The 26,825-nt window shown below is 41.0% G+C and overlaps 2 protein-coding genes across 4 annotated transcripts; both read left to right on the top strand.

The window, feature by feature from the left end:
* The first annotated feature begins 101 nt into the window (after window positions 1-101).
* On the top strand, window positions 102-21,453 carry tmem63ba (transmembrane protein 63Ba). Of its 3 annotated transcripts, XM_011484682.4 has the most exons (24): window positions 102-464; window positions 3,936-4,157; window positions 4,382-4,467; window positions 6,720-6,761; window positions 8,251-8,338; window positions 8,414-8,451; window positions 8,535-8,677; window positions 8,770-8,821; window positions 9,400-9,508; window positions 9,591-9,661; window positions 10,037-10,117; window positions 10,204-10,327; window positions 13,082-13,215; window positions 13,323-13,460; window positions 13,543-13,696; window positions 13,804-13,910; window positions 14,001-14,087; window positions 14,171-14,236; window positions 14,679-14,841; window positions 16,169-16,274; window positions 16,372-16,539; window positions 16,640-16,755; window positions 16,836-16,898; window positions 19,304-21,453. In XM_011484682.4, exons 2-24 carry the CDS (start codon window positions 3,960-3,962, stop codon window positions 19,475-19,477), a joined length of 2,508 nt encoding a protein of 835 aa, XP_011482984.1. In that variant the 5' UTR covers window positions 102-464; window positions 3,936-3,959; the 3' UTR covers window positions 19,478-21,453. The 3 variants fall into 3 exon arrangements, with proteins under 3 accessions (XP_011482984.1, XP_011482986.1, XP_078787541.1); XM_011484684.4 differs by lacking the exon at window positions 6,720-6,761; XM_078931415.1 differs by lacking the exons at window positions 102-464; window positions 3,936-4,157; window positions 4,382-4,467; window positions 6,720-6,761 and adding an exon at window positions 6,842-7,118.
* Window positions 21,454-22,420: 967 nt separating this feature from the next.
* LOC101163600 (zinc transporter ZIP9) lies at window positions 22,421-26,807 on the top strand. Its single transcript, XM_011484681.4, has 7 exons — window positions 22,421-22,706; window positions 22,865-22,970; window positions 23,221-23,385; window positions 23,457-23,525; window positions 23,603-23,688; window positions 23,763-23,897; window positions 23,986-26,807. The coding sequence occupies exons 1-7, from the start codon at window positions 22,611-22,613 to the stop codon at window positions 24,238-24,240; spliced, it is 912 nt and encodes a 303-aa protein (XP_011482983.1). The 5' UTR covers window positions 22,421-22,610; the 3' UTR covers window positions 24,241-26,807.
* Window positions 26,808-26,825: the final 18 nt, after the last annotated feature.

Raw genomic sequence — 26,825 nt, 5'->3', positions numbered from 1 at the left:
AATATCAAGATTTTTTATTTATTTTAAAGTTTACCATCTACGTCATGGACATGCGCAGAAGGTTCAAGAAATACATTAAAATAGACAGAACACAAGTGGGCGGATAGCGCTGTCGACCGGATCCAACCAATGTAACCGACGCGTGCGCGTTCTATATGGTCTATTTCTATCATCGTCATCCTCTAAGCCAGACTTTGGCTGCAGTTGGACTGGTTAGGCTGGCGACTCACTGTTGTCGAACCGGCTGATTGATTATGGCAGCTTAGTTTGGATGTGTGCTAACTCCTAGCAAGACAGTTGATATAATTACCACAGTTCTGTTAAATTCGAACGAGTTCATCGATACTTCTTTTTTGTTAACCCCCACACTTGTTTGCTTCATCACAGAGCTAAGTTTGGCTAACGTTACTTACATGCTAGCTTTCATAAGCTAAGTGTGACGGCTTCTTCTGTCTATCGTTAAGGTAAGTTTATACGTTAATTCCAACCTATAAATTATAGTTCTTTAATTAGGAAAAAATAGTTTTACATGTTTGCCCTGAAGTATCTACATGTCAGCTGATTAGTTTATATAGCTTGTTGATGTTTTCTTGGTCAGTTTACAATGAAAACTATCCTGTTAGCATAAACTAGCTAACATATTCCAACTAGTGAACAATTTGTTCTCATATTTGTGAAAGGTTGTCGATTAAACGCTGTAAACGTGGTTTGATTGGTATCAAGTGGCACAAAATGACATGAAACAAATAACTTTGAGACTTTAAATTATTTAATTCGCGAATAAGTTGTCTGAATAATTGATCATCTAGTAGTCAGAGGGAAAATTGCTACATTTTTTACTAGGTCAACATGGTCATGGTGTTGTTTTTTTGGATGATCTTTAATAATGTTAAGCATGATGAACTTAAAGACAACTAATGAATTGTCTGTACACCATGAACTTCACATTCTTAAGGCTATTAAGACAGTGTTTTGACTTGCTCTGAAGGAAGCACACAGCAGAAAGCTGCTGGATGAGTTCATCCCCGGCCTCAGGCTGAAAGGTTGAGCCTGAATTTATGAATATTATTGCTCGACTGTTTCCCTCCTGCCTTCATAAGCGTATACAATAATACCCACATGTTGGTTGCAATTTCAATTACCCTTTGTTTCTGGTCTACATTGTTACTAATAAAAAATGAACTGAAATGTTGGGAAGCGACTTTAGCTAAAAAAAAAAAAAAGGATAATAAAAACTAATTTTTAATGCTTTGGCTTCATAATAGTTTTTGTTGTAAATTGATCTTTTTGTAGAAATAAATGAATATAAAATAGTTTAATAATGGACCAATATGTTGTAAAATTGCAGTTCTAATATTGGCCAACAAAAGGCGTACAACCTGTTTGTCATTTGAAATAATGGTGAAACTATTAATTATCATCATTTTCATATTGTTGTTTAACTAATTCCAGCAAGATTTTGTTTTTGTTTTTTTTAATTTAGATATTGTTGTTGGATTTATGCATGTTTTTGTTATGAATACATCTTTATATGCTAAGCCTGCTATTTATTCCACTAGATGAATTTAGATTTACCATTTAAATCAGTGTTTTTTTATGCCGTTTTGAGCTTCATTGATTATATGAAACCATTGAAAGGTACGTGTGGAAGTTTGTTGTATACATGATTCCTCATCACAGGTGTTGTTTTCACTGTTTACTACTAACCTTGATGCCCAAGCCACTATTTTTACTAAAGTGTTTTATGGAAATTCATGTCTGTAGGTTTGTAAAGTTTACTCGTAGATGTATTTAATGCTTCTCAGCTTCAATTCCTGTTTTTTTTATCCAGTAAATGTGAAAGTTTTAGGTTTTTTTAAAAACAACAACTATTGAACCTTTTTAGCTTAATTTTTCCCCTTACTATGTTCTTTCTTAGAACTTAATTTAACAGAAAAGAGATGCAATTTTTTCTTTAAGACTGCTGTCCTCAACCAGTTTACAAATGTATGCACATATATTATTTTATTCATCTGTACCCCAGTTTTTGTAATGCCTTACTTCGGAAAAACCGCTGACTCCTATATTTAGGAGTCCAAATTTTGGGGTGTTTTTTGTTTCTATCCTTAGTTTTCTATTATTTGTACAATGACACACTTGTTGCAAGTCTCACAGACAGGCTGTTTTTAGTAGGGCAGGTAAGGACAAAAGGATCGAGGAAGGGTTTTTATGATAACAGCTTCACATTACACAACATTTACATTAAACAATGCACAATAAAACTCCACATCTTGTTTCAGTTCATCTCTCAAATTGCTTTAAAACCAAAAACAAAAAAGGAAAAAGCAGAATGTGAGTGTTAGCACTGTCAACTCACAGCAAGAACGATTGGAAACTTTCTGGAGTATTAATGCAGTTTTTTTATTTGTGTGGTTTTCTTATACAGTAAAGTGAATTTATGATTCTAAAAGTATTGTGGAGTAACTGTCCAAATGGTGTCTCTCTGATAGGAAGCTCGTTAGCTGGAGCACACCTCTAACATACATCTATTTCCCTGTGCATGTATGTTATGGAAAAGGTTGATTAGATTATTTTACATTAGATTATATTTATGAAGGCAAATTTGTAAATGGGAATATTTTGAATGCCAAGTAGACGCGTTAAATGTGGCGCCTCAGCATTCTTTTCCAGATGTTTGTGTGGTGGACTTGCAGCGTCGTTGTTGGGCTCTTTGGGTTGACACCGGTCCATTTGAACCCAGCAGTCTCTATCAGTTTATTGTTCGGCGGCTGCGTCCTTCAGCAGTGATGTCACAGCATTCCAGGGTCTGGATAAATGCGTTAGTGTCAGGGAAGATGAGTCGCATTGTAAGTACTCAGGACAGAAGTGCAGAAGTTTGCATTTTGAAAAAACTGACTTGCTGGCTGTAAATAAGCGGGCCATTTAGCGGTTTTAAGCACTGTGTGAAATCTACATTTTTACATGTGATCCGTGGGGTTTGTTTGGGGGTAATTTGTTTATAGAAAAGGCAATTTTTTTGGGTCTAGTAGACCAAGTCTTCTGCTTTGGTTCTGTTTCCACTTAGGTCAGCTAAATGGCAAAAACAGGATTGCTGAAGTAGAAGAAAGGTTATTTTAGTGTTTGTGAAAGACCCACTACATTTAAAGCAGGGGGTTTTAACATGCTCGTGTGGTCATTTTTCTGATGATGGAGACAAATATGAAGACAATTAAGATTAAATTTCCATGTCTGAGTATTTCTATATTTAAATTGTTGTGAATCAGACATAAACATACAGTTTGAAAAAGAGCTCATCTGTGACGTAGAAAATACGCCTGCCGGGCCACGAGCTCCATTCTGATCCACAAATAGATCCATGAACGTCTTTGTTTTCCTGGTCTGAGCTGGAATCTGGGTCTAAACTGTACAGATGGATAGCTCCAGCATACATGCCATTTTTGTTGAGGCGGTAATGCTAAGTTGGGGGGTGTGGGAGGCTGTAAGCTAGCAGGAGAACGCGTCATGACGCAGGTTTTTTTTATTTTATTGTGGCTAGAAGCGGCTTAATCTAAAGACCACAATGAACACTTTGACAATAGAAGAAAAAGATGAAGGCGGTGGGTGTTGAAAGGGTTGCTCAGTGATTGCAAATATTCCGGCTTTGTCTCAAGGAGCAGAACACAAAGCCATCCAGTGCAAGGCAAGCCCCAACAGGTTGTCTAGCCGCAACCTGCCAGCTCATTGGAACTTTTCAAGACACCAGTTGTTTTATTTTATTGCCTGGGATAGTTATAAACCCAGTTTAAAAATGTCAATTAGTGGAATTGTAAATGATTTGAATCAAATGGAAAAACAATGATAGTAAGGCCAGGGTGTCGCATATAGTTGAGGTTTGGTTTTGTGATGTGTTTTCATTTCGTATATTCATGGAGGTGAAATGAATCTTTCCTTCACAGGTTGTCGGCATGCTGCAGTGAGGGATGTACAGAGCGCTCGTGGTCACCACAGTCTTTTTGGGGGTCCAAGGCAGCTCTGGTGTAGAGAGCCCCCCCACGCCGTCGCCCAATGAGACCTCCAGGGACTACTGTTACTCTGCACGCATTCGCAGCACTGTTCTCCAGGGGCTGCCCTTTGGGGGAGTGCCCACTGTCCTCGCCCTGGACTTCATGTGCTTTTTGGTGAGTCATTTCAAAGGCAAAGCCGGAATAACTGTGAAACAAATCCCAAAGCGTTGCTTTAGATGTTTTTTTTTTCTTTTTTCTTTCCTTCCCAGGAAGATTTTTTTGTTTTGTTTTTTGAAATGACCTGCACTCTAACAGTTGTGTAACCTTTGTGGAGCGAGCCTCTGTGGTGTCAACAAAGCTCTTGGTGACACTCATGGGTTGTTTTTGGTTTTTCCTAGGGGCTTCTGTTTTTGTTCTCCATCTTGAGAAAGCTTGCATGGGATTACGGGCGGCTCGCCTTGATTGCAAAAGATGACAGTGAAAGGTAAGAAACCTGAGCGAGACATTTGAATGCATGGCTTATTATTTGGATAGAATCATGAAATGGATGGCATTTTTGGTGAATACATACACTGTGTTTCTTGCTGGCACATCCCTTTTTTTCACTCATGAATTGATATTTTGACAACAATATGGAGTAATGAGTACTGTGCCGTTATTCCAAAACGCCAAGCTCACTGTTTTGAGCGTAAAACTTAAAAAATATTGTGTCCCAAAATTATTTCGCACTGTAAACAGAAAAATTGCACTTGAAACTCCAAAAAGAAAGTGCAAACCAAACAATTTTACCCTTGAAACTCATCCAGACCACAAGCTATTGGAAGAATTTCTGGCCAATCGGCATCGACCTTCATGTCACGAAGGCCGGTTCCCGCATGTCTGTGATTGGCTGGCTTTTGTGGCTCATCTGTGACGCGGTGCCCTGCTCTGCTTTCAGAACAGAGAAACTCGTTTCGACTGCATGTATTTTTCAGTTTCAAGAGTAAAATAGTTTTCTTTGCACGCAATTATGACTTTCAACTGCATTTGTCTGTTTCAAGTAAACATTTTCACGTTTTACGCTCAAAAACGCTTGGAATAATGGCCTAAAAATCACTACATTCATTAAAACCTGTACAAATTGTACTTTTTTAAAAGTAAAGTGGACAAAAGTTCTTGCTCTTGTTGGTGTTCTTATCTTGTAACATAATCCGCGTTTGTGATCCTACATAATTAATTGTCTGCATCCCTTGTGAAGCGCCGGCTTCACTTCTGCTTTCTTGTCACGTTTGGCCAAAGATGATCAAGTTTTAGTTATTCAGTCAGGAAGTCAGCAGCTTTTCTTCTGAGGGCAGCATGAGACGCTGACTTTGATATTTATTTATACCTGTTTTTGGTCATTTGGTGCTTCTTACAGTAATGTATGTATAATGACTTTATTCTTATGTATTCGTGCATTTCTCATATTAGAAAACAATAATGTTAGATTTCCTGGTTTTTACACTTTATAATAAACTATAATAAACTCTAATGCACTTCAAGGTCGTTGAAAAAGAAAACCCTGGTCATGCAACCCTGTTGCTAGGTTACAGTGACATCATTTCCTGTTGTCCCCCATGCTGGTTACAGATAAAAACAGATTTTTCTTGGATAGAAATCTAGTTATTCACTATTTTCTAAGAATATGAATAAATCTAAATGATAGAGATTTACTTCTATTTTTCTTATTCAACGAATAGAAACACAAAAAACAGAACTTAGTTTAATTAAGCCCTAACTTTAATCCCTGAGAGGGGGAAAAAAATAAATTTTGTTTTGCCGTCTACTTGATCTTTTGATAAAGTTAGACATAGATAAAAGTATGATCTGAATTTAGATTATTCATAACCAAGCAGTGGAAACAGCTGGAAAGGCTTTGCTCTAATTCTGTTTGGTATTTTGACTGAAGCACGCAGCAGATATTTCACGACCTCAGAATCTATATGATAACGTTTCCTCCCTTGAAGCTTGCTTGTATCTAAGCCCTGCTGGCGGCCCAAACCCATCCGTTAAACGGGCCTCGGTGCCGGCGTGTTTTAAGACATCAGCACAAACGTCTGGGATCAGAGCCTGGAGAGTGCTGGACACATGGCGGCATTATCTAAACGCCTCCGCTGGGATTGTGTGAGGATTCGTCCGCACTATTTATGCAGCTGCATTTGAACAATGATGGAGGGGGGGGTTGTGTTTTTACACGATGCTCACTTGTACTCTAGACTGTCATGCATAATAATGTATTTAAAAATTAAATGATTGTCGTATGTTTTTTTTTAAACTGATTACATTAAATGGATCTCATGTAGGATGTAACCATTGACTGTATATAAGAACTGGACAGAGTGACCCCTCCTCCCTGGCGTTTCAAAGAGGAAGTACCAGCTGGCTCCAAGAAGCCAAAATTCCAAAGACTCCTGTAGAGAAATAAACAGGCGTTGTTGTGGGGTGTGGACTTCCAACCATCTCACTCCTAACTGGTGGGAGTGGTTGCCATAGAAACGTTGACCAATCCCTGCTTACCAACGTCATCCGGCTCCAAAATGGCGACTGAGTTGACTTTATGTGGTTGGAACTGTAAGCAAGTCTTTCACTATGGGTGACATCACACTCGCTCAGTCCAGTTCTCATATACAGACAATAGATTTTAAGTTTTTCTGTAAACTGCTGCCCTTTTTTGTGTTCGACGCGGTTCCATTTATATTTTATTTTAATTTTTGTCAGATCAATGGATCAGCGGTACTGCCGTCTGGATGGCCGAGAATAGTATGTCATTCCTCTAAAAGCTTGTTTTCTTCTTTCTCCTGGTGCAGCGCCCTGCAGTTAACCTGACTCCTCCTTTTTTCCGTTCTGCTCGGATTGCTGTGGGTTTCCTCCTGTTTTCCAGGCATCTGTGTTTCCTCTCCTCCTTCAGGAGGCCTCCTCCCAGCACCAGGCAGCTAACTGCTCCTCTCCTCTCCTCGGTGTAGCTCTCGTACCTCTGCCTTTGGGTGTCTCTGTCCTCTTTCACTGTCATAATCAGATCTGTGTTCTAATCTGTGCGTTGACCTCTTTGTGTAGCATGAGCGTCTACTGTGTGTGCGCAGCGCATGAGCCACACAGACAAGATGCTTACAGAGAGAGGTAATACTGCTGGAATGTGAGGCTGTAGATAGACTGCCCAGTCTGTGGACTGTGGTCATTCCTCCATTAGACAGCAGAGAGGGGATTGTTCTGGCAGGAATGTGGATGAATCTCCTACTTAAGAGCTCTTAAGGCCCCCCCCCCCCCATAGTCCATAGAGCTGTCGGTTTCCCAGTTTTTCCGTTTTCTTTAAAGTCCGGCTCCGATCCTCTATTGATCTATTTTTAAAGCGTTCCCAGTGGTCTTTTATTTATAATTATAACGTTTTTAGCCGCAAACCCCCCCCCAAAAATTGTCATTTCGTAGGAAGTAGTTTCTGCAGAGCGGCAGGAGTTCATTCGAAATTCACCTCTGAGTTGTGGGCGGGCCCCACTTCCCATTATCCCTTTGTTTACAGGCCCTCCCACTAGCTTACAGTCCCTCACGCCCCCAACCTAACATTACAGGGGCAACTAAAAAGGGCGAGCAGTATCGGAGCAGTTCTGATCCAGATTCCAGCTCAGACGAGGAAAACAAAGACGTTCGTGGATCTATTTGTCTGACAGTGAAGCATCAGAATAGAGCGCAGCAGGGAGCTTGTGGCCCCGCCCAGCGTATTTTCTACGTCACAAATGCGCTCTTTTGTTGTTGTTTTTTAAACTGCATTTTTTCTTCACAACGATTTAAAAAAAAAAAAAAGAAGAATCAGAAAAAGGCTAAAGGTACATGTTAAAAACAACCTTTTCATTGGGGCGGGGCTTCAACTTGAACTTTTGTAACCCCTCTTAGGCGCAGTATGATTTATAAGCGTAAATAAAAATCCACATCAGGGTCATAACGGTTTCCCTCCTTTTTTTTTCCCATTGAACCCTGCCCCTCTGTGTTCTACGCTCCAACTGTCTGTGTAAAGTGAACCGGGTTCTCCTTCCCCAAGACTGCATGAAATGTAGCTGCAGAGATTTCTGGTTTCTCAAACGACTCGCTCCGCTTTTTTGTACTCATGAACAACAGAAACGAATCTCTCCAGCTCATTCCAGGGCCTGTGATTCTCGCGTGTTGTAAGGTTGTCGTAGGAAACCAGCTGTACAGAGACTCGCACCCATTTTCATGAGCCTGGCTGTCATGTGATGTAATGTATGTTTCTGGCTTACAGCATGTCTGCTGTGACATCAGAAACGTCCGATCGCTACGAGCGGCTCGCCTCAGTTTCAAGTTCACTTGACTTTGACCAAACCGATCATGTAAGTGTTGTTCACGAAACAAAGATTTTAAAACTCAAATGTGGTGAAGACTCCTCAGTTGACTTCTCATTTTAGGGTTTCTGTTCGTGGTTAACTGCCGTTTTCCGCATCAAGTGAGTCGGTGTGATCTCGCCACGTTACCAGCAGATCAAACAGTTGAATCTGAATGATCCAAGTTTTTTTTTACTTCTTAAAGGGAAGATGAACTCAGGGAAAAGTGTGGCGAAGACGCCATACATTACCTGTCCTTTCAGAGGCACATCATCGGCCTGCTGGTCGTGGTCGGCGTGCTCTCTGTGGGCATCATCCTGCCTGTGAATTTCTCTGGGAACCTACTAGGTGAGCTGATTTAAAGGAAAATAGTCCTATTGTTTTCATTATCCCTCAAATTATAGTCAGTCAATAATGGCCCATTTTTTTATTTTTAACAGAAAATAATGCCTATAGTTTTGGGCGAACTACTATAGCAAACTTAGATGTCGGGTAAGTAAGACTGTTTTTATTTTAATCATAATCTTCTGCTTTGCTTAAAGACGTTTCACATGGCGTTTGTCAGAGGGGACAAAAGTTCATTATCGTACGCAGTTCTGTGTCACAAAGACAACTCTAAATGTTTGACATAAATATGAGATAATAAGAAACTGTTTATCTTTCCACAAAGTGCAGGATACGATTCTGGATGTCTTTTGATTGGCTGACATGTGTATGACACTTTTTAATCCCAACTTTATAACTTGACTGGGTCTATAGTCATAAAATGGGGCCGGGATTGTATCTGAACTGGAAATTGACCTTTTTTGCTGACTCTCATTGGTGGTTCCTCGTTTGTCATGGAGTTACAGTCATTTCTAGTGAACTGACAATATTTTGAAGGAATTCCTGCAGAAACTGGCCTAAAATCAACACAATTGTAAAGGGGAAAAACATTGTGAAAATAGATCAGAAGATGATCAAAGGGGTTTTAAAAACATCCACGAAACAGAAAGACTTGTAGTGAACGATACGATGAAGGACGACTGGATTTGTGTTTTTGTTTGATGTAAAAACCTTTTCTTTTGCAGTAATAAACTGTTGTGGCTTCACACCACCTTTGCGTTTCTTTACCTTTTACTGACGGTGTTCAGTATGAGGCGGCACACGTCCAAAATGCACTACAAGGAGAATGATCTGGTACAGTTCTTCATCGTTTTTTTGGAACAACGGTTTAGGGTTGCTTTGCTATTCATTTGATCTTTTTTTTTTTCTAATGTAGGTGAAGCGCACTTTATTTATCAACGGTATTTCCAAACAGGGAGAGGAGAGGGAAATAAAGCAACACTTTGAGTAAGTTTTCCCTCCTCGCTCGGCCTTCCTCCGGGTTTGTTCTGGAACTGTAATGAAGAAACATTAGAGCCATGCCTCTTCCTGTTTAAGCCGCTGTTCTTCTCTGCCGATCTTCACACAATGAAAGGCTTATGTGTAATTGTCTTTAATAAAAGCCAGATGAGTAGCATTAAGTGGGTCATATGGTGTAAGAATGACAGCTGTTTGATTTGATTTCTGCTCAGTTTAATGGTATTAACCATTATTTGCTTCTGGACTTTAGCAAGAAAAAAATCCCACATTTACAGGAAGTTCTGGGCAGATAAAGAAGCATTTTGATTAGTAGACTGAAAATACTAAAGATAAAAGCAAATGTTATTATTTTTCTTTTAATAGGAGCGCATATAGCAACTGCACTGTCCTGGAGACACGGATCTGTTATGATGTGGCGAAGCTCATGCAGCTCAACTCTGAAAGGTATTTCACTTTGTAACTGTTGGTATTTCTACTGCTGGGTTTCCTTCTGCTCTGACTGTCTTTTTGCTCGGATGTCTTGTCTGCAGAAAGAAAGCAGAGCGCAGCAAAAAGTACTTCATTGACCTGGATAAAAATGCCTCCGAGCCGTCCAAGGTCAACCCGAAGCCGTGTGGACACCTTTGTTGCTGTGCCATCAAAGGCTGCGAACAGGTTTCAGAAATCCTGCATTTCATTTTTGGGAAGACAAACATTTTCCTCTCGCCCGCCCCATTTAAACCAAACACTGCTCTTCCTTTTATTTTTATTATTGTTTTTTATTCTGATGTGTTAAAACCGAGGTGATGTATAGCAGGTTTGGTCATGATGTCATCATTCCAGGAGCCAAAACTGAAACTACCGCTTAGGGCTTTCAAAATTCAATTTCCAATTTTAATTCCTTTATATTTACTTCCTCTCTTTTACGTTCTTCAACAAATTTGCAAATGAAAGAATATGTTTAACAAAAATTATTATATCTTGACAATTATTTTGGGAGTTGTACTGAATTCAAAGTTTAGCTGAAGGCAAGCTGTCAACATGTTAGTAAAAGGATGCAGCAGCTAGCTTGTAGGAAGTAGCAGTTCTCGCACTCGACAGACTGCCTCTGTATCCGATGTTGAAACAAATTTGTCGTCCTCCCGCTTTTGGTATCGACAGCCTTCAATCAGACTTTGAGTTTGGTGCTCCAACTCTTAAAAAACCAAAACTTCCTCTGGGAACAAACTCCTCTATCCTAGTTTCTGTTTTAACGTTGGCGCATTGCGAGAGATGGGCGGACCAACTTTTCTGCCGTGCACTCGGCTGCCGCAATAGATCAGGCAGAGAAAATCAGCTGCAGTTTTAACGTTTTTTTTTTTTACCGGGAATTTGGCGACGGAAATAAGGCATTTGTGGTTTTCCAGCCTCCGATAGAATTTTTATGGGAAGAATTTGGAAAACGTCCACATTTTACATCCAAGTACAATAGAGTCAATATTCTTCTGGATAATGGATATTGCGTAAAATGTTGAATATATTACAATATAAATGAAAAAGAAAATGTGTACAGTTAGAACTTTGAATTTTGATATTAAAGCAAATCTTGTGAACCTTGTGACTTGTTCAAAGCTTCAAAGCCTAGAATCAAAAAACAAAATGATCTCTTAACCCTTTAACATCAGAGATGTCAGCGGGGATCTTTGACTTAACGATAACTCTGACCGTTTACAAGATCAACGTGAATCAGCTGATTCGGACACAGAAAAACGGCTCTTTGGACCGATATGCAACACTTTACGTTAGGCCTGCACAATAAATCGCAAGTTTATCGTTATCACGATATCAAGCTGTGCAATTATCGCAAAAGTCTGTGAGAAAACTGCGATAGATGGTTACCTTAAATGTGCCAAAACAATCTTATGGCAGCTTGAAGTATTTAACCAATCAAATTAACCCCTTTATGCATTTGACCAGTCGGATTCAGCCTTTTTATCTTAGATGCTCGCCTCCTCTGTAGACGAGGGTCTTTTAATGGGTAATTTAAGGCATGTTGACTCCTATTTAAATTAAGCCGTTGCAGTGTATGATGTTTTTGGTTGTTTAGCTATTTGTTCGTGCATCACAAGTTATATCGTCATCGAAATATTGATCGCTAATATTGCCAATAGCCCCGCTTTACATCATGTACGACACAAAAGCGCTTTTCTGCACAACAGAATTCACTGATAAACATTGATGAAGAGTTACGGTGGTGGAAAGAATGTCATCTCTGGAGCTAAAGCTCTGGTGTTAAAGGGTGAAATACTGACGCCATTAAAACTGTATTGTCCAACCCAGTAGATTAGTGTTGTTATCTGCATAGTAATCGGACTCTTTACTAATGACGACGATGTCAAAGCAATTTGTCAATCAATCGTTGTGCTTTTGTTCAGTTTTGTCGCCATTCGCAGTTGGATTCTCGTGAGTTTTGGGTGATTTGAACATAACTAAACTCACATGAAGGCGATGTTCATGAGTCTATATACCTCCAACATGGCGACTCGTCGGGATCCAGAGTGGAAGTGTGACCTCAGAACAAAAACTCTATTGAGAGACTAAAATTAAATGTTCAAAATCTGAATTTTTTTTGTACGGCAAGTTTGATTAAATCATCTGTTATAGATTACATTGTAAAAAAGTTACTTGTTGTAAAGAATAGAGTCATTGTTTTGAGTTAACTGATTTAGTTGTAAAGAGTCTGCATCGGTCAGTAAATGAGCATGAATGGTGGTATCCGTCCCGTGGGTTCAACCATTGACTGTATCTGAGAACTGGACTGAGTGAATGTGAACGAAGTCAATTCAGTCACCATTTTCTCGCAATACAGACGCCATCAGCCTGACATCATCATTGAGCAGTGATGGGTCTGAGTTTCTATGGCAACCACACTGGCCAATCAAAAGTGAGTTCTTTGGAAGTCCACGCCGCTCACTGACAAAATCTGTCAGTGAAAGGTGTTGAACGTTGGGGCCAACAGGCTCCACCTACTTTTCTTGATCTGGTTGGTCAGTTTGACTTGAATAAATTAAAGAAATACCATTTAAAAAAAAAAAAGAAGACATTATTCAGAACATGTTTTTTTAAAGAAATGTATCAGAGCAAGAATGTTTATTCTGACCAATAGAGTAATAGCCGTTTGTCTCTGTAGAAGTATTTTGGCTTTGTGAAACCAGCGAGTATCGGTACTTCCTGTTTGGAACGCTAGGGGGGAGGAGTCACTCAGTCCAGTTCTCAGATACAGTCAATGGTTTCAACTATGCCAAAAATATTTATACATGCTATGTTGTCTTTCCTCTAAAAAATTGAAAGGAGCACCAACAAAGCCTGTATTTAACTTTACTGATGTAACTCTTGAGCGGATAAAAGCAAAAACTAGACCTGGATTTTTTATCTTATTTCATGCATTAGGAAAATGCTGTGAGCTATTATACCAATCTGGAGGCAGAAATAAGGCAACAATACAGGACAGAGAGAGAGAAGGTCAACAAGAAACCTCTGGGAATGGCCTTTGTTACTTTCCAGAACGAGACCATAACTGCCACGTAAGTGCATTTTTACGTAATAAGATAAACTCTGAGTCAGCTTTATTTTTTTATTTTATATATCCACTAAGTTTAGTAATTTTAATAAATGCACTTTGTCTTCTCAGAATTTTAAAGGACTTCAATGCCTGCAAGTGTCAGGGCTGCCACTGCCGCCGGGAGCCCAGACGCTCCAACCACAGCAAAACTCTCCAAACGCACAACTGGACCGTCATGTACGCCCCCCACCCTCAAAATGTTTACTGGTAAGAGCTCATACTGGTATCGGGGCCGGCAGCTGTGTCCATAACTGCAGGCCTAACCCGCTACGCAACCGTTTTCCCACAGGGAGCATCTGTCGGTGGGAGGAGCCAAGTGGTGGCTTCGCTGCCTTTTGATCAACTGTATCCTCTTCCTCCTCCTCTTCTTCCTCACCACTCCAGCCATTATAATCTCCACCATGGATAAATTTAATGTCACCAAACCAGTGGAGTATCTCAATGTGAGTCTGTCTGTTCCGCTGCTGAAGTGATGCAAACAACTGAACAAAATAATATGAAAAATCCAGGAACTGTTGTAAACAAGGATTTCTGTGGCCTGCTTTTTCAGAATCCAATCGTCACCCAGTTTTTCCCCACCCTCCTCCTGTGGTCTTTCTCCGCCTTACTTCCTACCATTGTGTACTACTCCGCCTTCTTTGAAGCCCACTGGACCCGGTAGGGTCAATTCCTGCTGCTTTTTTTGTTGCGCTGCTGCTTCAGAACTGATAGAAGATGAATTTGGATGTTTTTGCTGACGTTGTTCAGGTCAGGAGAAAACAGGACCACCATGCACAAGTGCTACACCTTCCTGATCTTCATGGTCCTGCTGCTGCCCTCTCTAGGACTCACCAGGTGCTGCATTTTAAGCTTATTTACAGGACTTTTTCATTTATAATTTGTGTAAACTAAATGCTTTCTTTGTTGTGTTTTTGCAGTCTGGACGTCTTCTTCCGTTGGCTTTTTGACAAGAAGTTTTTGGCAGACGCCAAAGTGAGATTTGAGTAAGTATCTTGTGGTTCTGGAGGTTTCGATTTGATTTTTGCTTGAGCATAATGGAACTGAGGATTTTAAAACTTACTCTGATGATAATTATGTTTTTGGGGTGTTTATCATGTTCATGTGGCATTTTTTTCAGGATTATGGGGGGACATATATAAAGAAAATTAAGCTTAAAATGAGAATTTATTAGTATTTCTGTATTGGCGGAAGAGAGTGTAAACCAGGGATGGGCAACTCCAGGGCCGCATTCTTGCATGTTTTCCAACATGTTCTAATTGGGTGGACACACCTGAACCAGGTAATCAGTCATGAGTAGGGCTTGGATGTCTGGATATCTCAAGGCCGGGAGTTCCTATACTGTGTGTCATGGAAGGGATGATGGGAAGTGTGGTCCTACCCACAAGTCAGAGGTGAATTTCCAATGTCTAATTATCTCCTTTGCAGGTGTGTTTTTCTTCCTGATAACGGAGCTTTCTTTGTGAACTACGTGATCGCCTCAGCCTTCATCGGTAACGCCATGGACCTGCTGAGGATCCCCGGTCTGCTGATGTACATGATCCGCCTCTGCCTGGCTCGCTCAGCAGCAGATCGGAGAAACGTCAAAAGGGTTTGTTGTCCATGATTGAGTCTGCATGAAGACCATCGTCTGTATCTGGGAACTGGACTGAGGGATTGTGACATCACTCATATTAAGTGATCGACTTAAGGCTCCAATGAAATTAAGTCGATTTGGTTTGGCGTGATACCGGCGCCCGCCATGTTGGAGCCAGAAATCACCAGTAAGCAATGATTTGCCGAGTCGGTCTGAGGTTTTATCGCATTCTCCAATCAGGAGCGAGCTTGTTGAAAGTCCACACCCCCACCACTTAAATGCAGGCTACACAAAATCTGTCAAACATTTTCGATTGATTGACGTGGGGGTCAGCGGGCTCCACCTACTTTTATCGAGACATGTTTGACCAGTTTGTAACTTGCATTAAAGAAAAAATATACTGTGAATAATAATAGGATTCTGATCAAGAAGATGTTAAAAAAGTATCGGATCAAGAATTGTTGTCTGACTGAGTAACAGCTGTTTATTTCTGTATAGACGTCTATCCATTTTAGCTACTTCCTGTTTGAAACACCAAGGGGGAGGGGTCACTCAGTCCAGTTTTAATGTACAGGCGATTGGGTTTTGTTTATCCTTTAACTGATGGAAGTATTTCTGATAGTAATCCTTTGGTAGGCAGTACCTGAGCCAAAAGGAGCCTCCTTTCCCTGAGTGTTTAATCACAATGTCAGGATGACTTTACTGTTGTTTTACTACAGCGGCTTTCATTCTATTTTTTCCGTAATCTATATTAATGTTTCTACTTTGTTTTATTCTATTCGATTTGTTTTTCTAATTTATTTTATTCTGTTCTTTTCTTTTTTCTACCCTGTTATATTCTATTTTTTCCATTCTATTCTTCTTTTATATTTTATTTTATTCTATTCCATCCTTTTTTCCATATTTTATTCTTTTCTTTTTTCTATTTTATTTTAGTCTGTTCTTTTTTTCCATATTATTTTAATCTTTTCTTTTTTCTATTTTATTTTATTCTAGTCTATTGTTTTTTCTATATTTTATTCTATTCTTTTTTTCAATATTTTTTTTTCTATTTTGTTTTATCCTATTTTTTCCATTCTATTTTCGTTTTTCTATTTTATTTGATTCTATTCTCCTTTTTTCTTTATTATTTGATTCTATTCTTTTTTATTATTCTATTCTATCTTTTTTTCTGTTCTGTTTTATCCCATTTTTTCCATTCTTTTCTTTTCTTTTTTTCTATTTTATTTTATTTTCATTTTTCTATATTATTTTATTCCATTCTTTTTTTGCCTTTCTATTCTACTTTTCTATTTTGTTGTATTCTATTCTATTCTAACTGCTTCCTCTGGTCTCCCTTCAGCATCAGGCGTACGAGTTTCAGTTTGGGGCGGCGTACGCTTGGATGATGTGCGTCTTCACGGTGGTCATGACCTACAGCATCACCTGCCCGATCATCGTTCCCTTTGGTGAGTTCCCCACCGGTGCGTTTCTGCTCTTTTGTCCAGAGGCTTCTCAGCAGAGAGTTGGATTAGCTCTGCGTGTTTGTGTGTCTCGTGTGTGCAGGGCTGATGTACATGCTGCTGAAACACCTGGCAGACAGGTATAACATGTACTACGCCTACCTGCCATCCAAACTGGATAAGAAGATTCATTCTGGAGCTGTAAACCAAGTGGTAGCAGCTCCCATCCTCTGCCTCTCCTGGCTTCTGTTCTTTTCCACCGTTCGTTCTGGTAAATGGCGCCATCTACTGGACACTGCTGTGTTTGTCATGTCTTTAAATATTTGTGTTCACATTTGAAAAAAAAATCAACTTTGACTTTTTTCCTCCAGGCTTTTCTGCTGCGACATCCATGTTTACATTTGTGGTTTTGATCATCACAATAGTCGTCTGCCTGTCTCACGTCTGCTTTGGACATTTTAAATACCTAAGTGCTCACAACTACAAGGTTCAAACTCCACCCACACAAGTTCATTTTTTCAGACCAGAGTTTAAAACTTTATTTATAATTCTGTTACTTTGAAACAGACGGACAAACCGCTGAACGTGGTCGAGAACGGAACCGCGGCGCTGGAAACCAGACCCAGCAAGGTATGCCTGAGTTCATCATGAATGCAGAGAAACGGAAATATTTTGCTGCTAATTCTCTAAATTTAATACTTAATGATTTTAATTCAACTCAAATCAGTGATTTACCATCACTAACGGTTAAAACAAACATTACGCTTTAGTAAGAAAAGGGGGAAAAAAAGCATAATTTACTTGAGACGAGTCCAAAAAATACTTATCCAGTTCAATCAGATGTCAGATGCTTTTATTTTGACACAGAAATCAACCAATTTCCTATTACTTTAACTTTGAAAATAGAATCCAGCTTGACATGAAAGGAAAAACCCTTTAATATTCTGTTAATGCTTTTATTTTGCTTTCTTTAAGAAGATTGAACACATTTTGTGAGTTTTGTGTGTTTGATGTGTTTATCTAAAACTGTGATTCCTAATGATGATTAGGGATGTCCTGATCAGAATTTGGTTTTGGCCCGATTCCGATTAAGTTAAATTTGAGAACATTTAAAAATAAAAAGAACAAATATATTAAATAGATCTAGGTTTTAATTTTTATTTAATTTTTATCACTTTTTCTCAGAGCTTGCACCCTGTAGACCAGGGGTCGGGAACCTTTTTGGCCAAGAGAGCCATAAACGCCACATATTTTGAAATGTAATTTCGAAAGAGCCATACAATAATGTAGTGTCCCTTTCCCACACTGAGGTACGGAGACTTAACCTCTTTTAAGGTTCTTTATTCGGGTTACTGTAGACCGCAACAAACGCCGTACAATTAATTCAGCAGCTCCTGAATCTCTCCTGTCGACACGAGACGAGAGCGCGTCTCCCAACTTTATATTCCCCTGCTCCCGCTGCAGCCCTCCCATTTCCCTTATTCGGCCCATAGCTGAACCCCATTGGTCCAAACTACCTAACAACAGGCTGAGCGACAGAACTGAGGGCCAATCAGATCTCTGCATGATCGATGCGTTCAATGAACTCCAGAACTTTTAACGCGGCCCAACAGCCACCCAACTCAGTCCGCGACAATATGTTTAAAACTAAAATACAAGTGAATGTGTGCATTTGATGTAATTTCAACATTTTTAAAGTACAATAAGTCTGTGGATTCTTTTTAATAACATTGTTATGCTGTTTCTAATAAATGATGAGTATTTCTCGTGGTAGTTTTGCTGATGGTCTAGTCTGGTTTACGTGGTGAGTTTCTGCTTCATGCAGGCGTTGAGACTTTAAACGTGATCTTAGGTTGGTATGAATGTTTTGTAGATGTGAGACAGACTGCTCACATGCGGACCTGGAGCCAAACACACACTCACAGCTGCAGTGAGTGACAGGCAGTGGGTTTTACCTATTTACAATCCCTGCGCGATTCACCTGCTGCCGGTCCCCACAACACCTCACCCCCACCCTCTGCTTTCTCCCTCACACATCCCGTCCCCGCAACTGCGCGCTCTTTCTCAGAGACGGGAGCGCGCAGTTTTAGGCACGGCAATTCACAGGTTTCCGGGTGGTACAAACTCTGTGAATTAATAGACAATTTTAAACTTATACTAGTGCTGGAGCAGATTTGTCTCTCTAAGCACCGCTACTACTGCGCGCCTCTGCCATCGCATCGCGCACGAGAAGGACTGGTCTAATGAAGAAAAAAAATTTGAATTAAAGATTTGTCTGCGAGCCACATGTGACCATCAAAAGAGCCATATATGACTCGCGAGCCATAGGTTCCCGACCCCTGCTGTAGACGGTCCCTTGGCACTGATGTCTTTTCCAATGTTTTTTTATTCTGGCTAAAAAAAGCACAAAAGAAATGTCTTTTTCTTTTAAAATGCCGTTGTAGGTCTTTGTCTGCATTAAGATCAACCAATAGAGACTCTCGCTGTCAGCTTTAAACGTTTATTCAAAGACTTATTGAGCCTAGAAGTCAGAATCTGTGAATACCTCGCTAACTTTCCCGAAGTCATCCCGCTCAAACTGGTGTCGTATTCTTCTGCACTTTATGCCAATGAAATGTTGTGATCTGTTTATGATACGCATACTTCTAGTAGAGTAATTGTCTGTAATAATAAGCCTGAAATACATAGTGCTGATCGTAATGATAAAAATAAATAAATATCCGAGTCTGGAACTACGTGATCCAATCAGGACTCATGAAGCTGTCGCTTCACTTTTTGGTTGATTCTACTTTGGTAAAAAAAAAATAAAACACTTTTAATGGTGAGAAATTTTTTTATTCTATAGTTTTTTTTTAAATCCAAGATTCTACTAAAATTGAAGGGAAAAAAGAGGAAAAATGTGAAAATCTGTAACAATCCGACAGTTTTATGATTTTCATAAATGTATCGTTCTGTTTACCTGAAGGAGTCCATACTGCCAACAAATACCCGCCTGCTTCTTAAATGTTGTTCTTTTACCCCCCTCCCTCCCCCAGCAAATGTACATCGCTGAGGTTCTCCAGGACCCGGAGGAGGCGGCATCAGGCAGCAGCGAGGACGAAGGCCAGGGGCCCTCGCGGGACGAGGAGGCCCGCCGTGCAGAAAACAGCATGACCGGGGACTTCCAGTCCTGCGAGGACAGCCTCATCGAGAACGAGATACGGCAGTGAAAGCCAGCAGGACGGGAAGGAGAACGCCCGGACCGAACTCGACGAGTGCACTGACTGAAAGGCGGAGCTGAACTCTGTTTCCTAAGCTCCGCCCACTGAGGGACCTCACACCGACTAACACGAGCGCGGTTTCTACCGAGGGCTACATGGACGGGTTTTGGTCGGTCCTTTCCTCTTCTGTGAAAATCTGTCAACACAAAGAAATCCCCTTCCTTCCGCTCCAAGCCCAGCCGAGGCTCTCCGATCTGCTGCAGGAGGACCCGGCCGGGAGAATCCAAAAAACAAAACAAAAAAAAACCTCGCTTTCTCCAAGGCAAGGATGGGGTGTGTATGCCTAAAACCTTATTGCACTTGAAAGAAAAGAAAACGACCTCAAAGCTCGAGTTTCACTAAGGTACTGCGGTGCAAAAATGCAAACTCCAAAGATGTTTGGAGTATTTCCTGTACCTCCTCTACCAGTAGGTCAAGCGCTCTGCCCAACGCCCTTCAGGGAGTAAGCAGCTTAGGAGAGACGAGCAGATCGGATCGTCTTAAGTGCTTCACTCAATTCCACGGAAGTCTTTGTGGCAAAAAAATGTTTTTAAAATGTGAAAAAAAGAAAAGAAAAGAAATGGATGCTACTAACACTCATAGAAGCTTAGAAACTGTACCGTAACTAAACACTGGGTTCATCTGACCTGCTGTCGTAGATGACTTTCTCTGTAGTTTGGAAGGAGACGTGCACTACACCGATGGAAGGATTCTGTGTAGGAACTGCTGCTATGGTCCCACCAGGCTGGACTTTTTGTGATGGGAGCAGAACGAGGACGGCGGGTGTTTTTTTTACCTTCATATTAGCATTATTTCTGTTTACATCTCATCATGTAGAAAAAAAATTCCATCTAGGTGGCTACTTTTTAGTTTTGTGATTTAATTAAATTAAATCTAACATGTAGACACTACATCTTGTAGACTTATGTTGTTTTTTGAGCTTTGTTACGGTTTTCAAAAAAAGTTGAAATGTACTTTTTTTTTTTTTTTTTTTCTATTTCAGATTTGTTTTTGTTGCAAAATTATCCTGCATGTTCTGCACAGAACAGTTGAGCGGTTGCAGTAGGTGAGCAACAATGAACTAATTATTCATGTTCAGGTCTGAAGGAGGGCAGAACTGGAAGCTTCTGGAGTTTCGAAGAGCTCGGCTTTAACCACGAAGGCCAACAGCAGACGTGATTGAAAAGGTAGTTCTCATCTGACCCAGACAGTTGGGGTTTGTTTTTTTAAGCTATCTAAAATCTAATCCTCCAGCAACAAATAGTAGATTTAGACCCGAAAACCCCCAAGGCTTTTATTTGAATGGACTCCTCCGTCGGCACATTCACAATCGCTCGTTTGACTGCAAAGACGCGACGAGGAAAGGCGAGCGCCGCTACATGACTGGAACACGCCTTTCTGTGGGGCCCCGCGGTCTCCTCTATGACGGACCGAGAAGCACACAGGAATTCACGTCTAACAAGAAATGTATCCAACCCGATTTTGGTCTTCTCCGAGTCACGACAAGGTGCTTTTTACGTTTTATACCGGAGATGTCTTTTAATCTCTGAATGTTTGTCCAAATCTAACAGCTTCCTTCCGCTTGTTTGTTTGTTTTTTTCCCCACACTGAATGTACGTTTCTAAAACCCAAAACGTGGCCTGAATTGACGTGCTTCTGGAGCGGCAGTTCTCTCTCGAAGCATAAATCAAACTTGTTGTTTTTTTATTGTACATAATAGTGCCCAACAAAGAGGTCTTTTTTTTTTTTTTTTTGTCTTTCTCAATTTAAATTTGGGTTGGAAGAAAAACATTTAGAGTTTCAGGACTTGCATCCCGATCTGCGATGATTTGGTTTGTGTTGGTTTGTTTTCTGGGATATTTTTATTTTAACTGACAAGCTAACAAATGTTACCTGCTTGTTTCTACTATGCATCAAACTGTAGTAAAATGTCTCTCTGTCTCAAATCTGTGTCATGTTGTTTTTTTTTTTTGGTTTTTTTTTAGTTGATACTCTGAGATGAAACTGGTTGTTTTTTTCCCCCCAAACGTCTGCAGAACATTTGTGGAAAGGAGAGCTTCTGCTGAGTCTGACCCGGATCTTTGTCAGGAAGAGTTATAAGGAAGTCTTTTTTTATTTTTTTATTATTACTGCTTTATTTGATTTTACAGCTGCAGTTTATTCATCCAAAAACCACCAACCAGGCCAGAAACGAGGGATTACTTTAAAACTATAAACTTAACTACTATAAAATTACTTTGCCTATGAGTTTAGGATCATAAAACAAATATTCATTGATTTTTTGGTAGTATTTTTATTCGTTAAAAATAATAAACTTGAAATTATTTATTTTTGTTTTTCTATCTTAGAAAGTTTTTAAGTTCGTAAAACTAAATATTAACTGGTGTTTTCGCTCACACAGGGTTCCATTGACATTTAGAAAAAGCTGAACTCTGATCTTTGCAGCTTTATTATTGTGTTTAAGTTCAGCATCTCTAGTAAAACTGCAGAGCTGTTTGTTGTCCCTGGAGGACCCATGGGGGTCAAATGTGGCCCCAAGATTTTTTTTTTTATTGAAAGAAAGTAAATACATAAAAATATTCAAATAAAGTCAAAAAATTATGAAAAAGGTTAAACTTTTAAGTGAATAAAGTCTGAATCATTTCACAAGATAAAATACATAGTTTGACATATAAGTTGTAATTTTACAAGATGGATACATTTTATTCCAGATCAAGTCAGGCTTTTTTTAAAATAAAGTTGTAATTTAATTAAAATAATTAAAAAGTCGTACACTTCTCAGCAACATAAAATAAACAGTTCCTGTTTGATGGTCTTTATTGAAGCATTTTAAAAGCTGGAATTAACATTTTATTTGCAAAAAAGCATCACTTTTTGGATAAAACTGTTAACTTTATAAAACAGACTGTAATTCCCCCTTGCCACCGCTGGGTGGTGCTGTAAGCGGGAGGTCCTGCAGTTGCGCACTAGAAAGCGGCGGAGCTGCTACGTGGAAAGGCGGGGGGAGTTCAGGGGAGGAGAGCGGCGACTCGCGCGCGCTCGCTCTTTGATCAAAAATGAGTCGCGTCCTGAGACGGAGCTGAAACAGGAGGACGTCTGCGCCATGGACGGCGGGCTGACCATCACCTTCTTCTCCGTGGCCATGTTCGTGGGCTCCTTCCTGCTCGGATTCTTCCCGCTTCTGTTCAGGCTGTCTGAGGTGAGTGCGGGTCCGTCAGGACGCGCTGCACTACCAAGTACAAACTTTACCCCCTTCCAAAGGAGGCGGCGCGCGGCTGAGTTCCACGCGCCTCCAGCGGTGTCACGCGTAGATCAGGCTGCTTGCAGTTCCCACCAATGAGGCTCTCTTTTTGACAGAAAAGCCTGCAGTTTGTCTCCATTCTCGGGGCCGGGCTGCTGTGCGGGACGGCTCTGGCCATCACCATCCCGGAAGGTGTGGCTTTGCTGGAGGACTCCTGGAAAGGTAAAAGAACCGGGCCGAATCCTGTTTCTGCTGGTTGCCTTGACAACAGCAGAGGAAGTGTTACCCTGAAATACACTAAATAGACATTTGTTTTTGTTTTTAACAAGCAAAAATAGACACCCCACCCCCAGATCATCTGTAAATCACATCTTAACCCTAAAAAGTAGCTAGAAATACTCTTGAGATGGGAGCTAAAGGTGCTCCTCTCTGCTGGATGTAGATCAAACGCTTCTCCTTCATCCTCCTGCAGCATCCTCCTCTGATGTGCCATCTGCTCTCAATGCCAATAAATCCAACGCCTCCGCCACAGAAGAAGAAAGCCCGCCGCCTCGCTCCTACATCGGAGTGGCGCTAACGTTGGGATTCACCTTCATGTTTGTTGTGGATCAAGTTGGAGGTTACTTCTCCACGCGGGGTAAGTTAAACCCATCCCGGCCTTCACAGATGCTCCTGACGGTTTGAATGACGTCCGGCGGTTGCTCTCAGGTCCATCGAGGCCGGCGCCGCACGGCTCCCACATCACAGCCACTCTGGGCCTGGTCATCCATGCAGCAGGTGGATACGGGTGGATCATTCAGTTCAGTTTACGCCGCCGCGGCGAGACGACTCATGAGGTTTCTGTTTGCGTTTAGCCGACGGCTTTGCTCTGGGTGCTGCAGTGGCTACGGGTCAAGTGGCGGTTCAGGTTGTTGTGTTTTTTGCTGTGATTCTTCACAAGGTGAGAGAGGTTCTCTGCAGACGTCCCGGCGGATGTGCTGTAGATGTGTGACCCCCCCCTCTGGTCTCCTGCAGGCTCCTGCAGCTTTCGGTCTGGTGTCCTTCCTGATGCACGCAGGCCTTGACAAGAAGTTCATTCAGGGACATCTGCTGGCCTTCTCAGCTGCAGCCCCTCTTGTTGCTATCAGTACATATTTCATCTTGCAAGCAGTAAGAAAAACAAACAAAAAAAGGGGGGGGGGGGTGACTAGTCAGCTCCACTTCCTGTTTCCACATGTGTTTTGTTTTGTGTCCGCAGTCTGGAAATTCGGCGCAGAAGCAGCTCGGTGCCACGGGCGTAGGAATGCTCTTCTCAGCCGGGACCTTCCTCTATGTGGCCACGGTGCACGTGCTCCCAGAGGTCAGCCGGACAGAGCAGCGCCCCTCCCAGCTCCAGCAGCACGCCGGAGCGGGGGACCGCCACCAGCGGCACTTGGGACTCATGGAGAGCGCCACTCTCATCCTGGGGGTGGGACTGCCAGTGTTGTTGGCTCTTGGGCTCCATGACGACTAAGAAGGAGGCTTCAGGACGGTTGAAGCTGCAAACGGCGTTGTAAGGCCTGTAGGAGCTCCTCGCCGCCCCTCCATTTGCCCTTTTTTTTTACCTGCTTCTAGTGGCTGAGCGGCTGTTTCACCCCCCCTTGCTCTCTCTCTTTGCCCCTTGCCACCCCGGTCAGAGCTGCACATTTTTTCTTTTCTGTTAGGTTTTATCTCCATAGCAACCGCTTAATTTTTTGGTCCCCTGATAATGATAGTCAGATCTATGTAATATTGAGAGGAATTGGCTAAACTAAAACTTTGAATTTCCTTGACAACTGAGGTGGTTTATTAACCCCGCCCACATCCCTTATTTGTTCACGTTATATTGTTTTGTACGGAAGCTGATAACGGCCTGCCCTACTTTTTTCTTTTTACTGTTTTCTCGTGATATCGAGATAATGACGGATATCCCGTGGCGTCGCTCTCTCTCTCTTTCCCGCACTTAGACTTTAACTGTTTTAAGTTTCTTTAATTTGTGGTCAACAGCAAAGACGGCAGAAGAAAAAAACTCACCAAAAGTCGTTTTTTAATCTATTTTTTATGTATTAGTGGATCTACGCTCCTTAAACGCCTTAATTCCCCCCACCCTCTCTTTCCCTAAAACCCCCGACAACCGGTTGATTGACTGCTTCCCAGTGACACTCGAGGAGTCAGGAAGTGGAAGATTTCAAATGTGTAGCTGCTGCTTAAGGCTAATTCTGTGGAAAGGTCAAAGGTTAACCAGACGTCGCTGGCGGTTGTAGACTTAGCCTGGTGGCGTGAAATTTCGTGAAGGTCACTCGTGAAAATGTCAAAATCGTCACACGTTGCTAGAAAATGGCTGCCAAGCCGTAGGTCCTGTGGCCATCCCATAATAATCTCACAACTTCCTTTGGATATCTCTGTCATGTGTGGTTCGGTTTTGTTTCTTTATTTTTAACTTTGTTTTTAGCCCTATGAGAGATTTTAACCCCTTTCATCGTGTTTTTTTGTTGGTTTCTCTCGCAGTGATGTCATCTTTTCTGGGGTAAACTTTTAACTCAAGGCGCAAAGAAAGAGGAATTGCGAAAACAATCTGGTCCTTCAGGAAAACTGAGCGCGTGCCAAATATGTCAACTCTAGAAGAAACGTATCTTTTTAGTCCGCTTTTTATTCCTGTGTCTGACAATCCTTCCAGGTTTTGTAAGGATCTCCAAGAAAACAGGCCGATCGTTTGACACTATTGTGTCGACTGTTGAAGATTAAGGTCACAAGTTTCATTCTGTGAAATGAATATGATGTTGGAAAGAAGCTTTTATTGTCTCACAAAAGTCACGTTGTCGCTTCCTTTTCCACTGTTCACAACATGAAAAAAGACACAAACATCTTTTCACATTAGAGCCTTTAAAGGATTTTTCAAAGAACGTCTTACTCCGGTCATCGTTTGATCTACCTTGATGCGTTCCCAGTGGTCTTTTAATTCATATTATGCCATTTTCTAGGACATATCTGTTGTCCACTGAGTGCGTTATGTTATGTTGATGTGTGCATTTTCGGCAATCCGGCTTCCACGGCGTACGTTAATACTGATAATGCACACTTTGAAGACCATCAACATGCTTATACCATGGTCACTTACAAAAGAAATAAATATTCAATCAGTTTTTAGTACTTTAATCGGTTTAGATTTTTTTTTCCCACAAAAGAATTGACTATTTGTTACATGGTGCGCCGCTCCAATCACCAACCTCGACGGCAGCGGCAAAGGAATTCAATATATATGCTAATCGTCACGATGGGTAAATAAAGCATCAGTTCAGAGAGAAAGCTCACCTCTTACAGCTTGTTTCTGTCCAGATGATGAAGATAAAGTTTGTTTTAAAGAAGCCAGCGCAGTGATACAGAACATTTAAGCTAAGTAACCGGAACTTCTTTGTTTGGCGTGCATTATCCCTGTGCATTATCACTCTTTAATGCACACCCAGCAGCCAATCAGAATCGAGTATTCACCCGGACCCTGGTATAAATGGGGCCTATATGAATCTACATTTCTGGAAATGGAGGAGACATAGACCACAATGCATTGCGTTTGTATAATTTTTGTAAAAATAAAAAAAAAGTCTTCCTTTATAGATCATCCAGGTTTCATCATCAGAACTCAGTAGATTTCTTAGGTTGTTTTTTATTTAAGGGGGGCGGGGGTCACTGTCGTCATATTTGAAAAAAAGAAAAATTAGCTAGCATGATGTCCGAATTGCTTTTAAAATCAACTAGATAGTCCAGACACTGCTAGTTTCTGCAGAGCAGAAGTTCATCAGAAATTTGCCTCTGAGTTGTGGGCGGGGCCATTGGCATGGAGCAACTCCACCCCTTTTCCTCACCCCATTGCTGGAAGTTCTCTGTTTACACTTTCCCACTAGCTTACAGCCCCTCATAACCCCAAACTAAAGTTACTGGTGCAACCAAAATATTGCAGCAGTCCAGCCGTCTGGTTTGGATCCAGATTCCAGCTTAGATGACGAAAACAAAGACGTTCGTGGATCTATTTGTCTGCAACAATTTCAATAAAGAAATACTCAGAAATGCACTTTTAATTTTATT

This window comes from Oryzias latipes, chromosome 15 (assembly GCF_053564925.1).
Source record: "Oryzias latipes strain Hd-rR chromosome 15, Olatipes_Hd-rR_3.1".
Taxonomy (NCBI): domain Eukaryota; kingdom Metazoa; phylum Chordata; class Actinopteri; order Beloniformes; family Adrianichthyidae; genus Oryzias; species Oryzias latipes.
The sequence above is the reverse complement of the archived record's forward strand: the minus strand, read 5'-3'. Positions and strand labels throughout refer to the sequence as shown.